This window comes from Apodemus sylvaticus, chromosome 10 (assembly GCF_947179515.1).
Source record: "Apodemus sylvaticus chromosome 10, mApoSyl1.1, whole genome shotgun sequence".
In the NCBI taxonomy this organism is placed as follows: Eukaryota; Metazoa; Chordata; class Mammalia; order Rodentia; family Muridae; genus Apodemus; species Apodemus sylvaticus.
The window spans coordinates 12978866-12995915 of NC_067481.1; the positions used below are offsets into that span (position 1 = coordinate 12978866).

The window sequence follows — 17050 nt, forward strand, 5'->3', positions numbered from 1 at the left end:
TACCTTACTTAGTATGATGTTCTCCAGCTCCATCCATTTGCCTAAGAATTTCATGAATTCATTGTTTCTAATGGATGAATAGTACTCCATTGTGTATATATACCACATTTTTTGCATCCATTCTTCTGTTGAGGGATACCTGGGTTCTTTCCAGCTTCTGGTTATTATAAATAGGGCTGCTATGAACATAGTGGAGCATGTATCCTTATTACATGCTGGGGAATCCTCTGGGTATATGCCCAGAAGTGCTATAGCAGGATCCTCCGGAAGTGACGTGCCCAGTTTTCTGAGGAACCACCAGACAGATTTCCAGAGTGGTTGTACCGATTTGCAACCCCACCAGCAGTGGAGGAGTGTTCCTCTTTCTCCACATCCTCGCCAACACCTGCTGTCTCCTGAGTTTTTAATCTTAGCCATTCTGACTGGTTTAAGGTAAAATCTCAGGGTTGTTTTGATTTGCATTTCCCCGATGACTAATGAAGTTGAGCATATTTTAAGTTGTTTCTCCACCATCCAAAGTTCTTCAGGTGAGAATTCTTTAACTCTGTACCCCATTTTTTAATAGGGTTATTTGGTTTGCGGGGGTCTAACTTCTTGAGTTCTCTGTATATATTCGATATTAGCCCTCTATCTGATTTAGGGTTGGTGAAGATCTTTTCCCAATTTGTTAGTTGCCAATTTGTCCTTTTGATGGTGTCCTTTGCTTTACAGAAGCTCTGTAATTTTATGAGGTCCCATTTGTCAATCCTTGATCTTAGAGCATAAGCTATTGGTGTTCTGTTCAGGAACTTTCCCCCTGTACCGATGTCCTCAAGGGTCTTCCCCAGTTTCTTTTCTATTAGCTTCAGAGTGTCTGGCTTTATGTGGAGGTCCTTGATCCATTTGGAGTTGAGCTTAGTACAAGGAGACAAGGATGGATCAATTCCCATTCGTCTGCATGCTGTCCTCCAGTTGAACCAGCACCATTTGTTGAAAAGGCTATCTTTTTTCCATTGCATGTTTTCAGCCCCTTTGTCAAGGATCAAGTGGCCATAGGTGTGTGGGTTCATTTCTGGATCTTCAATTCTGTTCCATTGATCTGCCTGCCTGTCACTGTACCAATACCATGAAGTTTTTAAGACTATTGCTCTGTAGTATTGCTTGATTGAGGTCAGGGCTACTGATTCCCCCAGAATTTCTTTTGTTGTTGAGAATAGTTTTAGCTATCCTGGGTTTTTTATTATTCCAGATGAATTTGAGAATTGCTCTTTCTAACTCTATGAAGAATTGAGTTGGGATTTTGATAGGTATTGTGTTGAACTTGTATATTGCTTTTGGCAAAATGGCCACTTTAACTATATTAATCCTGCCGATCCATGAGCATGGGAGGTTTTTCCATTTTTTGAGGTCTTCTTCCATTTCCTTCTTCAGAGTCTTGAAGGTCTTGTCATACAAATTTTTCACATGTTTGGTAAGAGTCACCCCAAGGTACTTTATACTGTTTGTGGCTATTGTGAAGGGGGTCATTTCCCTAATTTCTTTCTCAGCCTCCTTATCCTTTGAATATAGGAAGGCTACTGAGTTGCTTGAGTTGATTTTATAACCAGCCACTTTGCTGAAGTTGTTTATCAGCTGTAGGAGTTCTCTAGTGGAGTTTTTTTGGGTCACTTAGGTAGACTATCATATCATCTGCAAATAATGATAGTTTGACTTCTTCCTTTCCAATTTGTATCCCTTTGACCTCCTTATGTTGCCTAATTGCCTGAGCTAGTACGTCAAGTACAATATTGAAAAAATAAGGAGAAAGGGGACAGCCCTGTCTAGTCCCTGATTTTAGTGAGATTGCTTCAAGTTTCTCTCCATTTATTTTGATGCTGGCTACCACTTTGCTGTATATTGCTTTTACTATGTTTAAGTATGGGCCTTGAATTCCTATTCTTTCCAAGACTTTAAGCATGAAAGGAATGCTGAATTTTGTCAAATGCTTTTTCAGCATCCAATGAAATGACCATGTGGTTTTTTTCTTTGAGTTCGTTTATGTAGTGGATTGCATTGATGGATTTCTGTATATTGAACCAACCTTGCATCCCACAAGCCAATTATTAATGGGTGGTTTTTATCTTAGAATTTCTCCAAGAAACAATGATGTGTATCAAAACCCAGAAGAGCCAGAAGATGAGGATGAAGATGTTCAAATGGAGAGAATGAGAACAGCGGATGCCTTGGTATCCACCAGTTTTGATGAGGTAGGCACATAAAGTAGCTAGCTTACCAAACAATGCAAATGTTTGCTCATTAAAGCAACTGGTCTACCGGACTTATTCTCTAAGGATGCTTCGTTTCCTTCAGCCTAACAAAAGAGAGTCACTGTTTGAGAATGTGGCCATCATTTTTACATTGAAATGAGCAGATCGAAAGTCAATGTTTCCAATTCCTTAGTATAAGCTAAAAATAGAATACAAGTGAAATAACTAAATTCATGAAGGACTTGGAGAAACTGAGCATGTAGTGACAAATGTCATTGCTTCTAGTGAGAACATACAGTATTCAATATAAGGTACAGTGGCTGGTGCTTTTCATGTCTTTTGCATGTTTGGGGAGTCAGGAACACTCTCTAAAACAATGTGGTTCTTGGTAGATGTCTTTGTGGGGGAAGATCATTGAATACTTTCCAAAGACAAGGGCTAAGATAGAAAAGTAGTAGGTTACAATGGTGCCTACTAGGATCTCTTTGAAGCAGAGTTAGAGCATTGTAGGAGATACAGATGATTCCAAGTCAGTGGAGAGAAGAGCCTGACATGACATTCTTCTTATTTGCAGAAGCCAGTCATTGTTGCCAGCTGCCTACGCAAAGAGTATGCAGGGAAGAGGAAACATTGCCTTTCCAAGAAGAAGGCTAAGATAGCCACCAGGAATGTCTCATTCTCTGTCAGGAAAGGTTAGACATGTGGTTTTCAACAGTTAGCTCAAATATTGAAACTATTGAACTATTTCTTGGTTCTTGAGGAAAATCCTTCACACACTATCTGCTCACTCATGTGTGGACTACTCTCCAGGGTAGCCTGACAACTCATTTACACATTTCATTTTTAAGTACATTCATTCACTCCTAGAATAGGGGTCCATCCCTATCTACATAGGAACCAACACAACTATATGCCCCATGAAAGTCATTAAATGTTCTCTTAAACTCACACAACTGACATTCTAATGCTTTTTTTTTAAAGAGAATTCGTTGAAGGTTGGGGGGTGCAGCAGCAGCTATTGAAGGCTTATGTTGAAGGAACTCAATTTCCAACATTACTACTAAAGACTTAAGATTACAGAAAACAGAATCAGACACTCTTAGTTTCTAAGAATGGCTTCCCAATCTTCATTAGGGTAATCTTGGGAAAATACCTCATTCTTGAGACTTCTTATCACCAAGAATGAAAGAAGAGATTGTGATGATTTCTTGGGATAGTTGTGACAGTTAAATGGGACACAATGTACAAAACATATTACATGAAATACACCAGACAGTAAGAATTCAGACTATGTTTTATGCTTAGTTGTACTGTAAATTTAAGTTCAATATAATTCCTGTGTTTCAGGTGAGATTCTAGGATTGTTGGGACACAATGGAGCTGGCAAAAGTACATCTCTTAAAATGATAAGTGGAGACACAAAACTCACAGCCGGGCAGGTAGGTGGCATATTATTTGATAAATTATCTATTCATCTACAAGCATTACCTGTAGCTTCTGTCACAGAGGAGGTATTCAAAAGAACATGGAAGAGCACATGAGGGTAAAGAGTCGTTCCTAAGACTATTCAAGGAAGTCTTGAAAACATTAAATATGAACTGGGAACCAAAGAGGACTATTTCTGACTTGGCACACATTCATTCACAAGTAATTGCTACTAACAAGCTCTCTCCACTGTAAGATGAGAGCAAATGGTTAAAATTCCCTTTGGTCTGGGAGGCAGTTTCTGTGAGAGGCTGTTTAGAATTGGGGTTTTAATGATGAAGTTTTATCTATAGGTGCTACTGAACGGGAGTGGAGAAGGGGACACCCTGAGGTTCCTGGGGTACTGTCCTCAGGAGAACGCTCTGTGGCCCAACCTCACTGTGAAGGAACACCTGGAGATGTATGCTGCAGTGAGGGGCCTGAGCAGAAACCACGCTGCAGTTGCCATCACAAGGTACATTGGTGGGGGGTGCACCTAGAACAGGAGGAGGTCAGGGAGAAAGTGGGGAGACAGCATTTGCAAAAAACTTGGGGTGAAAAACTCAAGATGCTACAATTTCCTAATTTACAATTGGGAATTAGTTTTCCAGTTTGGGGGATGTAAAATAGATTTTTTTTCTGCCATTAAACATGGAAAAGGGGGAATGTATTGGTAAATTTTATTGAAAATACTAAAATTTAGTGTATTGATCATAGATTAACTATTTGAATTCTGTGATGAGACACTATTTGAGGAGTACCTCATCCAGCAATATCACCCTTTCCCCCACTACCACACACACACACACACACATTGACTCCAAAATATGGCCCCCCACCCCTCCATCTTCACTAGGCTCACTGCCCCACCCTTCCACCATCTCTCTTCATCGTGGAGAGGACAGTGATGTTCCACTGTCTCTCTACAGGTTGGTGGATGTGCTCAAGCTGCAGGACCAGCTGAAGTCTCCCGTGAAGACGCTGTCAGAGGGAGTGAAGAGAAAGGTATAGGCAGGGTTGGGGAAAGGGCGTCGAGCATACCTCAGGGAGGCACACTTGAACTGATTCCACATGGGCTGTCCCTCTTGTCACAGCTGTGTTTTGTGCTCAGCATTCTGGGGAACCCATCTATCTTGCTTCTGGATGAGCCGTCCACTGGGCTGGATCCCGAGGGGCAGCAGCAAATATGGTAAGGAGAGGCTGCCATAGGGCTGAACTCACACCTAGAAGGGAGCTTGACAATAGTTTCACTCACTCGAAAACTGTTTTTACCAAGCTTGGGACCAGAGTTCAGATTCCCAACACCCACATAACAATCCAGGAGGTAATCTTGCTTGCTGTAATCTCAGCACTGTGGAGCTGAAGTCAGGAGGAGAGCGGGAGCTGACTGATTAGCTAGTCTTGGCCAACTGGTGAGCTCCAGGTTCAGTGAGAACAGCTGTTTCAAAACTTAATGTGGAGAACAGGATACCCAACCTTGGCCTCTAGCTGCTACCTATACACATACACATGTGCACCTAACCACACATGGCACATGCACATGGGCTCATAAAACAGAGAAAAGGAATTATAAAAGCATATCTTAAAATTTTTATGTTCATAAAACATAAAACTACCAACACGCCTAGTAAAAATCAATGGTCTGCAAACTAGCATTTCCCTAATAATATTTCTCAAACATTTCTGAGGAAAGGAAGCACACATAGCATTAAACTGCAAGTCACCCACTGTGTATGTATGAGAGCAGTGTAGGTATCTCTGGGTTGGTACAGGAACTTTTGTACCACAATCAAGTGTCTGGTGCTGGGCATGAGAACAGTGGCTCTTGGGAAGTTGTAAAACCTGTCATTTATTCTGCAATGGCTTCCAACTGCTGCCTTGGACAATGCTGTTGAGTTTTGCATTGTTCTGCCCCCATGTACATGCCTGTTTTAACAGAATTTCCCTCTTCGTACAAGCTCATAATAAATACTGTATTCTGCAAGTGCTCTTTTTCAATGCCTGTTTCCTTTCTGTCTTTTTTTTTTTGTAAATTACACTTCTTTCTTAATTGTGAATGTTGTCCTGACAATATAGGCAAGCAATCAGGGCCATCATAAAAAATACAGACAGGGGTGCCCTGCTGACCACCCATTACATGGCAGAGGCTGAGGCTCTGTGTGACCGTGTGGCCATCATGGTGTCCGGAAGGCTGAGGTAAGTATGTGTCTTGAAACCGCACTCACTCTTGCAATGTGTGACTAGATGGTTTTTCCCATAGACAAGGAAATAAATGCAATGTCTAGACTTGCTAAGTCCCCCAGTTAACATCAAGGACCCTGAGACAGACCTGGTAGCAAGCTGAAGGTTTTCAAACACTGCCGCACATACTTCTCTCTCCCTATTCTGAACACACCCTTCTCTGATTCCCAGGTGTATAGGATCCATCCAACATCTCAAAAGCAAATTTGGCAAAGACTACCTGCTGGAGATGAAGGTGAAGACCCTCGAGCAGGTGGAGCCCCTCAACACGGAGGTCCTCAGGCTTTTCCCCCGGGCTGCCAGGCAGGAACGGTAAAGCTGCTGTTTGGTTTTGATCTGATACCAAATGTTGGTTTCCCCCTGTCAGGTATGCTGCTTTGTAGTTAGTTGAAAGAAAACTTGGCTGAAAAATTACTAGATAGATATTTGATGGAAAGCAAAGCAGAGAAGATAAAGCTGGTGTAAAAGCAAACGCACCATATGCTGTGGCCCTACTATGTGCTATGTACCGTCCTTGGCTTATATCATCTCGTTCTCACAAAGATTTTTTGGAGTCAAGATTGTCATTCTAAACTAAAATAATATGTTTGAGGGGCTAGAAGGTAACTAACTCAGCATTACATGTTTGCTGTGCAAGCGTGAGAATCTGAATTTGGTTACTCTACACCACACTAAAAGCCCAGTGTGATTATACAGCCTGTAATCCCTATACCAAGAGTGGAGATAGGTAAATCTTGTTCTTTTGATGGCCAACTACTCTAACTGAATGAGTGAGATCCAGGTTCAGTTAGAGACACTTTTTCAAAAAGTATAGTGGAAAGCAACGGGGAAAGACACACAAAGTTAATATCTGATCACTGCATAGGCATACTCTGCCAAACACACAGACACACACACACACACACACACACACACACACTGTGATTCCAAAAATGTTTTATGAGAGTCTAGCCATTTAAACAGTGCTGTGAGTCAGTGTACACCCCATAGTCAAACAGAAATATATAATGAAGGCATAGAGAATGAGCAGGGTATGAGAATGGTTGCCCCATATGCTGTGAGAAAGTATATTATGAAATATACTCTAAACCTCTGTGATGTCCATGTTTATAAAAAAAAAGTTACTTACTAAATCTCCATTACTGATATTACACAGTAATGAACTTGTCTCATTGTCAGAAATTACATTCTTCTCTAGTGAATATGATTGAGTAAGAGGAGTGTGATTGGCATTCAGTAGTCATCTATACAGGTTTCCACTCCTGTATGAAACACTGAGAAAGTGATAGTTTCAGAGTGAAGAAGAAGAAGAGGAGGAGGAGGAGGACCACGATGAGGAGGAGATGGAGGAGGAGGAGGAGGAGGAGGAAAAGGAAGAGGAGGAGGAGGAAGAAAAGGAGGAGGAGGAGGAAGAAGAGGAGGAAGAGGAAGAGGAGGAGGGGGAGGAAGAAGAGGAGAAGGAAGAGGAGGAGGAGGAGGAAGAAGAAGAGGAGGAGGAGGAGAACGATGAGGAGGAGGTAGAGGAGGACGAGGAGGAAGAGGAGGAGGAGGAAGAGGAGGAGGAAGAAAAGGAGGAGGAGGAGGAAGAAGAGGAGGAGGAGGAAGAGGAAGAGGAGGAGGAGGAAGAGGAAGAGGAGGAGGGGGAGGAAGAAGAGGAGAAGGAAGAGGAGGAGGAGGAGGAAGAGGAGGAGGAGGAGGAAGAGGAAGAAGAAGAAGAAGAAGAAGAAGAAGAAGAAGAAGAAGAAGAAGAAGAAGAAGAAGAAGAAGAAGAAGAAGAAGAAGAAGAAGAAGAAACCACCAAGTGTCAGTGTTCAGCTTTGACAGTGAGGCCAAAGGCATGTCAGGCTCATCCTCTATTAGCATCTGAGCTTAGCTATTCACTCCACTCAAGGACCCAAGAGCACAGAATCCTCTGAGCTTAACTATTCACTCCACTCAAGGACCCAAGAGCACAGAGTCCTCTGAGTCTTATTCTCCCCCTAATCCTCCTGTGGATGCAATAGTATGGCATTTGTGTGAAGAAAGACATGTAGGCCAACAGAAGAGAATAGAGAATTCATAAAGCCATGCTTATATGGTCATCTTAGCTTAAGCTCAAGTGGCAAGTAAATACAATGGACAGGTGAGATAATCTTCAACAAAAAAGAAAAAGAAGGAAACTGGGTCCAAACTTGGACCATATTAAAAAACCAACTGAAAACCTATTGGGACTTAACAGAAACTTGAAGTACAAAATATCAAAAAACAAAACAAAACTAAAAAACCTATGAGACATTGGTCTTGAGAATAAATTCATGGATACAATACCAAAGCCATAGGCCATAAAAACTCAGGCACATAAGGTTACATCAACTGAAAATCTAAAGGGCAAAAGAAACAATCAACAAGGTAAAAGGGCAGCCTACTAAAGAGTGTCAAACTATGTATCTGATATAGATTTGCGTCTGAAAAAGATAAGAAACTGATAGTTATAAAAAACAAACAAAATAATCCCCAAACCTAATAATTTGATTTTAAAAATAAGTGGACATTTCTCCAGAGACATACAAATGTCTTAGAAGTATATTAAAAATGCTGTGTTACTTCTAATCAGGTTATAAATCCAAACCACAATGAGTGATCACCTCACAAAGAGTAGGATGAATAATTACCTTTAGAAATGAAGGCAGCTATTGGCAAGGATATGGGAGAACTAGTACATGTGTGTTCTATCAGCGGAAATACAATTGCTCAGAATTGATGGGGCTTAATGAGCGTAACCATCAATTGACAAAAAAAAAAAATCTAAAGAATTGAAATAAACATCTCAAGTAGATGCCTATTCCTCTGTGTTCACTAAATAAGTATCTTCAAAAGAGAAAGCATGGAAATATTCAAGTATCCACTAACAGATAAATAGATGTTATTTTATTAGTTCATTAAGAATTTCAAATAATGGCTGGGGGGGGGGGTGGCACACGCCTTTAATCTCAGCACTTGAGAGGCAGAAGCAGGTGGTTTTCTGAGTTCAAGGCCAGCCTGGTCTACAGAGTGAGTTCCAGGACAGCCAGGACTACACAGAGAAACCCTGTCTTGGGAAAATAAATAAATAAATAAATAAATAAACCAACCAAAGAATTTCAGATAATGTATTTTGCTAATATTCACCCTCCACTCCTACCCCCCTAACACTTCCAAGGTCTGACCCCCACCTTCTCACCACACTGCATTAACTTTGTGGGGTTTTTTTAATTTTTTAAAATAGCCGTCTGTATCCAGTTTGTACTGTATCTGCTTTGTCCCTTAACTCACGCATGCAGGGGCCAGCCACTGGAGCATAGTCTGCTCACCAAGGGCCACGCCCTAAAAGAAAACTGATTCTCCTCCAGAAGCCCATTGGTTAAGGGTGGAATTCATGAGCCCCTTCCCACTCCATGCTGGGCTGACAACTCCCTTGACATTGTGTACATCTTGTGCAGGCAACCTCCGCTGCTGTGAGATCATAGGTGTGGCTCTTCTGTTGTATCCTGGCAACACTGTTTCAAGCCAGTCCTCCCCATCCTCTGGCTCTGACAGGCTTTCTGCCTCTCTTCTGTGATGTTCCCTGGGCCTGATGGGAGCCTGATATAAATGAGCAGACAATAGACTTTTTAATTGAGTGTGTGTGTGTGTGTGTGTGTGTGTGTGTGTGTGTGTGTGTGTGTTGGAATACTGTTAAACCTCTTTTTTTTCTTTTTTGTTATTGGATATTTTCTTTATATTTCAACTGTTATTCCCTTTCCCAGTTTCACACACACACACACACACACACACACACACGCAGAAGGCCCCTATCCCATTCCCCCAGCTTCTATGAGGGTGTTCCCCACCCACCCACTCCCACCTCCCTGCCCTGGCATCCCCCTACACTGGGGCATCGAGCCTTCACAGGACCAAGGGCCTCTCCTCCCACTGATGCCTGACAAGACCATCCTCTGCTACATATGTAGCTGGAGCCATGGGTCCCTCCATGTGTGTGCTTCGGTTGATGGCTTAGTCCCTGGGAGCTGTTCAAGCTTTAATAGAAAGAAACTGCAATACAGTCTTGAGAACTTCACACTAAGCAAATAAGCTAAGCACATCAAGATAAATGCTGCATGGTTCCACTTGCGAGGTATCTAAAATAGTGAAATCCTTAGAAGCTCACGGTGAAATGCTGCTTTCAGTGAATCGGCGGAGGGACGTGAGGAATGTCAGTTAAACAAGATGAATGAGCTCTGTAGGTCAGCTTGCAGTGTTGACTACACAGGCACCGCCACTCTCCATCACTCTCTGTAGGTCAGTGTGCAGCAGTGAGCTCAGAGCCAACACCACTCTCCGTGTGTCGGCAGGGCAGCATTGAGCCACCATGTCCGTATCCTGCACTTAAAGGTTTGATAATGGGCTAAGAAGATGGCTAGTCAGTGAAGTTCTTGCCTCCCAAGAACCAGGCCCCAAGTTTAATCACTTTAGTTCAAATAAAATAATATTAAGAATATGGTGATACCTATTTGTAATCCTAGCTCTGGGAATGTTCAGAGAGAAGCATGAAAAGGAAAATCCCTGGGCTCACTCCACCAACCCAGTCTGCTTGGCAGACTGCAGTCCAGCCTCTGAGAACCAAAGCAAAGTGATGGATAATATCTTAGGAATGACGCTCAAGTGTGCATGCACACCCATGAACACACATTAGCATATGTGTGTGCATACACACACACACATAAACACACATAACAATAACGCACGAAAAGAATAAGAGAGTAGATCTGTTGTTAACAATTCTATGTTCTGATTAAAAAATAATAACAGCTGGGCAGTGATGTTGTTGTTTGTTTACGTGTGCCTTAGCTGATGTGTCCTCGCTCTGATCCCAGGTACTCTCCTCTGATGGTTTACAAATTACCAGTGGAAGACGTGCAACCTTTATCCCAAGCTTTCTTCAAGTTAGAGATGGGTAAGAGCCGTTTCTCAGAAACTAAGATCCTGAGGAGGAAATTATTCTAAATCATACAATAATCTATGCTCATAACAGAAATGAAATGTTTCATAATACATTAAGTTCAAAACTTAAATCTTAAATTGGATTTTAGAAGCAAGACACCAAAGAGATAAGGGCTGAGTATGGTGTGGGAAATAGAAATGGGAGAGGAGGAGAGGAGAGAGGAGGAAAACTGTTACAGGATAGTTAATTACATTGTAAACCAGGGGATTATATTATTTACTGGGGGGGGGGAGCTGTTTCTTGTTGTGGTGTGGCTCCAATTCTACTCCATGCCCTTTACATTCTATTCTGGTTGATGAGGAAGGTTCCAAGTTCAGTCATGGGACTCTTGAGTGTCTTTTAGAAAGAGTGCAGGAAGCTCTTCTCTCCTGAGCAAACCTCAGACATCCTTCTCTAGAATCTTTTCAAAGCAGCCTGATTCAAGCATCTTTCATTTATATCATCTGATTCAAGTATTTTCATCTTCCTATGTGGCTGTGCAAAACCATTGGCTCATGCACAAGAAAAGATCATTTCTCATCCCCATGTCTCCCTTAAACCCAGAATACAGAAAGCACCTAACATGTAAACCTAGTACAAGCAGTGTTCCCCCAGTCAAAGTAAATGTGTTGATGTATTTTAACTGGGTAGAATTGTCATAACATAATTAATATTTTAATTATGTGTGCTTGTTGTTGGCTTATGAGACTATCTATATAAGAAAATATAATTGCTCCTAAATGTGTTTCCCCTTATACAGTTAAGCAGACCTTTGACCTGGAAGAGTACAGCCTCTCTCAGTCTACCCTGGAGCAGGTGCGTCCGTGGTAATGACTTTAACATCCACAAAATGCAAACACATAATTTGCTACTCTGATTCACTTGCAGCTACATGCGACATCTCTCTTTCTTATCCACCCTTCCCAGGTCTTCCTAGAGCTCTCCAAGGAGCAGGAGCTAGATGGCTTTCAAGAAGAACTAAATTCCTCCACAAACTGGAAGCTCCTCCCACAGGAAGAAGCTTAAGCCAAAAATATTTCCCGTTCCTTCATAAGACTGTGTTGTTTCTTAAAGACATCTATTTTATGTAAGATCAATGAAATATTTTATATAAGATCAATGACCTATATTATAAACATACTGATGTTCTTCAGGGATTGGAGAAAAGGGTTGAGTGCTGGATAGAGGGAAGCTTGCCTAGCCTTCTCCACATCCCTTTAGGGCACTTGATACCATAGTTCTGTAGAATGTTGAATAAACAGTTACTTTTATACAATTGTTTCCATCTCTGAGTATGATATATTTAGTTAAAATATTTTAGATAATTTTTTTGTATCAAAGCTGTAGGCTTAGATTTTTCAAACTGTATTTTAATGAGGGTTCTTAAGTGCTTCAATCTCCCATCTAGCCCACCAACCAAAGGTAGGTAAGAAGAAAGGTTAATAGGAAATGAGAGAAAATCAGTAATAGCAGTTCAATCCAGAAGAAACTGCAAGGCTCCACTGTAAAAGAATGAGTCCATGGTTGGATATAGCTACCACCTGGGAGGCTCTGCTAGTGCATGACAAATACTGAGGGGGACACACTCAGCCAGCCATGAACTGAGCACAGGGTTTCCAATGGGGAAGCTAGGGAAAGGACCCAAGGAGCTGAAGAGGTTTGCAGCACCACAGGAGGAACAACAATATGAGTCACCCAGTAATCCCAGAGCTCCCAGGGAGAAAAACATCAACCAAAGAGAACACATGGAGTCACCCATGGCTCCAGACTCATAGGCAGCAGAGGATGGTCTTGTTAGACACCAAAGCAAAGAGAGACCATTGGTCCTGGAAAGACTTGATGCCATAGTGTAGAGGAATACCAGGACAGGGAAGAGGAGGAGGGTTGACTGGGGAAGGGGAGATGGCTTATGGGATTTTTGGGGGGAATGGGGAAACCAGGAAAGGGGACAACATTTGAAATATAAATAAAGAATAATAAAAAAAAGAATGAGTCCATGGAATGTCAGGAGCCATCATAGAACAAGCTAATAACTAGCAGGTGATCTTCTTGAGATGACCACCTAACATTACAATCTACGATGGAACTCCAGTAGGCAAGGCCTATGAGAAAATTATCTTTGAAAGCTATTAATATGCTTTTCCTGTTGTTACTAAACATACATAGCAATCACTAGGTATTAGTCCACCCTTTTGAGCAAATCTCTGCAGATCTATGAAAATATACTGTCTTGTAGTGATACTATATAGACAAATAGATGACTTCTTAATTCTTAATAGTGATCCTATAAGAATTTCTTAAATTATATCAGTATTTATTAAGCTCTTTTATAATAGGACTATTAGGTCTCTTTCTAATAGTAAAAACTGCAATGAGAATTCTTCAGTCTCCCATGTATCACCAGTTAATTGCTTCTGATAGTAGGCAGACTTTCTACTACTCAGAGCACAATCCAAGAGGTTGTAAAACCAATAACCAAATGTCATAGAAAGGGAACTAATGATTTATTATAGGTTCTAGGACAGAGATAAAATATCGACTGAGTTTATCTATATAAAACTTCACTAATAACTTGTTAATGGATATACATGTAAACATTCTCTGTTGTAAACTTCTATTTCAATTTATGATTTGAAGTTTTGTGTAAACTTGTGATGAACTTTTTACCATGTGATCATATATTCCGAAAGACGTTTAAGTGCTGAGGACAAAGAAAAGAGACAACTGGGCTGAGGAGAACTTTTTGGACAGAACACTTTTTAGGCAGATCTGAACAGAACTTTTTAGAACAGAGCTGAGGGTAATTTTTTAGTCAGGACACAAGAGAACTTTTTAGATCTCATCTCTAAAACAACTCATAAGTAAATGCATAGCATTGGGAGAAAAAGCATTGAGAGTAAGAACATTACTGTGACATCAGAGCAGGAAAGAGTGAGATTAGAAGGGGAATGCAGAGTGGAATAACTTAAACTGTAGGTAACATGGAAACTAAGAGAGCAATGCGCAGAATGCAGAGGCAAAGAGAAAGAAAGAAGAAGCTGCAGAAAGAGCAGAAGGAACAGGCAAGCTTCTCCATGGGGCAGAGCAGGTCTTTCCTTAATAGTAAGGCAGGCTTAGTCTTATTAAGAGGAATGAAGCTTTCTTCTCACAAACTTGGGTTTAGTTCATTTAGCATTAAAAGGGCAGAAGCTTTTTCATTTTCTATGCAATAAAGATTGGAGCACATTTTTCATCCAGAATGAGTGAATTCTCTCTGCACTGGTCCTTATCTTTTTCTCCATATGCATATGTAAGTATGTGTGCATGTGTGTGTGTGTGTGTGTGTGTATGGATGGAATTGTGAGGATGTTTGCATGTGTGTGTGTAAGTATGTAATTGTGAGAATGCATGCAAGCTGGTTTGAATGCAAATGTATAAATACACATACATGAATTGTGAATCTATATATGAACTTATGTGAGTTTATGCATATTTGTTTATGTAAAAGTTTTTCTTTCTGCTAGCATTATTCTCTTCTCCTGGTTCAATAGAAGCTCATTGCTCCAAGCTTCCCCCTAACCTGACAAGCAAGAGGCATCTGGACAAAAGGGAAAAGGCTTTACTTAATCTCCTGCTGTTTTTTGGATGAGGTGTTTTCTTGCTAAATGCCAGAGACTGCAGTTTCTGAACTCAGAGGAACACGGAAGGCAGGTCAGCTACAGTAGCAAAGTAAATTAGACTTAGATAAGTAAAATTTTAATTATTATACAGCAATTCTAAATATCTCAGCAGACAATATAGTCTTACCCCATAACTCATAAGACAAAAGTCTTACTGTCTGCCAATACTCTTCCCCCTCCACTGCCTCAAGGAGAACCAAAAAGAAAGAAGATCCTGCCAGGTCTGCTCTCCCATCCCTAACAATGGAAGTGAGAAGAAGCAGCCTGAATATCATGAGAGATTCTTTGATGCCTTTTTCTCTATGAAGGCACAGCATGCCAAACATAGATACCAGCAAAGTGTTGCACTGTGAACCAATGCAAGAGCATCCTCTCATTGTCTGTGGGGTTATATTTATATTCTTTCTAAACATGCACCCTCTCAAGTGGCCACTCCCACAAAACATGTTACATGTCTGCTTCAGGAAAACATCCTCTCATAAGACAGCTTCCAGAAAAACATTACATGGCACAACTGAGCCTCCAAAGAATCCAGAAATTTTCGCTTCATCAAACATTTAAGCATGCTTTTCTAATCTAGAATGTGAAATCCATACATTTACTCTTAGTATACCTGCTGCTCTGAAGGGTCAGTTATAGCTAAAAATACTGAAGTGCTATTTATCATAGCACCTAGTACCCATACAGTTAAGTTATCCACTGACCACCTGATGTAGACACAATCTGGAAGGCCAAAATTTGCTATTAGAAGTTGCTTGTGCTGTATTTTTATTTTAACATGAAATCTTGGCATTAGAGACCCCTAAATTACACCTGATCTTCCATATAAATTTGGTATATGGCTTCAGAAAGATCATGAATACAATTTTGAATCACATGACCAAGCAGGTGAAAAAGTAAAATCACATGTATACACATACACATCATGAAAAGAGAGAGAGGGGTGGAGGAGGAGAGAGAGGGAAGGAGGGGGAGAAAAATGGAGGGAGGAGAGAGAGGGAGGGAGAAAAAGGAAGGGGGAGAGAGGGGGGAAGGGGGGAGGGAAGGAGGGAGGGAGAAGAAAAGGGAGAGGGAGAAAGGAGAGGGAGAGAGAGACAGACTCTGACCTAGTCCTGGAACAGTCTATGTAGACTAGGTTAGCCTCAAACTCAGAGATCAACTTGTCTCTGGCTTGCTAGTTCTGAGATTAAAAACTACCATCTGGCAAATGTTTTCCATTTCATGTCTGTTCTTCATGTCTTTTTCCTCTTTCTTTCCTTAGTGCCTCATATTTAAGAATTCTTTAAAAATCATTTTAAAATATTTGCTCAAAGAAGCAAGCATATTTGCTAAGGTGAGCTTGTGAGGGTTTAGATATGCTAATATTTAAACTTATGTTTGGGATATTGTCTGCTAAGTATAATTAAAACAAACCCTAAAGTGGAAATTTTCTGGTTATTTTTGGAGAATTAGTTAGGTTATTATGATGTTTAACTGGGGCAGAAAGGTGAAAGGCTGTTTTGCTAAAGCAAACATGTGAAAGAATGTTTTGCTGAAGCAGACACAGGTAAAAGGATGCTTTACTATAGCAGACATGTGAAAGGACATGTGATGTTTAGAAAGAATGTAAATATGACCCTACAGACTCTGGGAGCTGCAGCATTGGTTCACTTTGTTCCACCTCGCTCATCTTCACTGACAACACAAATGTATTGGTTCACCTTACAGTGCATTACTGAGCTTCGCTTGTGGTGACTTCATAGAGAAAAGCTCACTGAAGAACTTCTTGTGACATTCCTCCAGCCTCTTGCCACTGCTGAAGACTCAGGCTGGTTAGTAAGCCTCATGATTTCTTCTGGATTGAACTGCCGCTGCCTATTCATATGTGGTGTCTGCTGAGTGGACTGAACTGCAGCTGTGGATTCATGTTTGGTGTTTGCTAGTGAACTGGACTAGGAACAATGATGATAGGAAAGAACTATTCTGAACAGGTCCACTTCCCCATATCCTAATAACCTTTCTTTTCCAATATCTCTGGTGGGTGGTGGCCTATAGGGGAGGATGAACCCTTATTAAAGTAGGTTGTAATAAAAAATATGCCTACAAAACCACTCTATCCCCATTCTTGTGTATCCAGGCAATTAATAAAGAATACATATCGTAACTTTATTTTCCTGAGACTAAGTTTGCATACCTAATTGACCCTTTTCATTATCTAGAAAGATGCAGTAATTTGGAATCCCAAGGAATAAGGCCAGGCTAGTAGCTTTCTAGATATATGGTTAGAGTAGAGTATCCAATTCTACCTAACCTTAACATACAATGTTGTTACAGTAGAATCTTGGGCACTAGACTCGGCTCCTTCTCTATTTCTGTAAATCAATATTCAGAGATCAGTAGATTAATCAAAATCATACAAGAGAAATGAAATCATGCATATGTGGTACAAAGCAAAAAGATAAAAAATAAATAGCATATTATCCAATGTCATGCTGCATGCTATC

At 40.8% G+C, this 17050-nt stretch overlaps 1 protein-coding gene across 4 annotated transcripts in view; it reads left to right on the forward strand.

The window, feature by feature from the left end:
* LOC127693646 (ABC-type organic anion transporter ABCA8B) overlaps positions 1-12184 on the forward strand; it is a 72272-nt gene extending 60088 nt beyond the window's left edge. For 2 of the 4 annotated variants that reach the window (XM_052194652.1, XM_052194653.1), the window contains 11 exons: positions 2105-2225; positions 2800-2917; positions 3573-3664; positions 4004-4164; positions 4619-4694; positions 4784-4878; positions 5766-5885; positions 6102-6242; positions 10802-10881; positions 11669-11724; positions 11836-12184. In XM_052194652.1, the coding sequence (XP_052050612.1) occupies positions 2105-2225; positions 2800-2917; positions 3573-3664; positions 4004-4164; positions 4619-4694; positions 4784-4878; positions 5766-5885; positions 6102-6242; positions 10802-10881; positions 11669-11724; positions 11836-11934 (1159 nt within the window). In that variant the 3' untranslated portion in view covers positions 11935-12184. Of the gene's footprint in view, positions 1-2104; positions 2226-2799; positions 2918-3572; positions 3665-4003; positions 4165-4618; positions 4695-4783; positions 4879-5765; positions 5886-6101; positions 6243-10801; positions 10882-11668; positions 11736-11835 lie in introns of those variants that run through there. The other 2 variants (XM_052194654.1, XM_052194655.1) reach the window with 2 other exon arrangements.
* The last annotated feature ends 4866 nt before the right edge of the window (positions 12185-17050 follow it).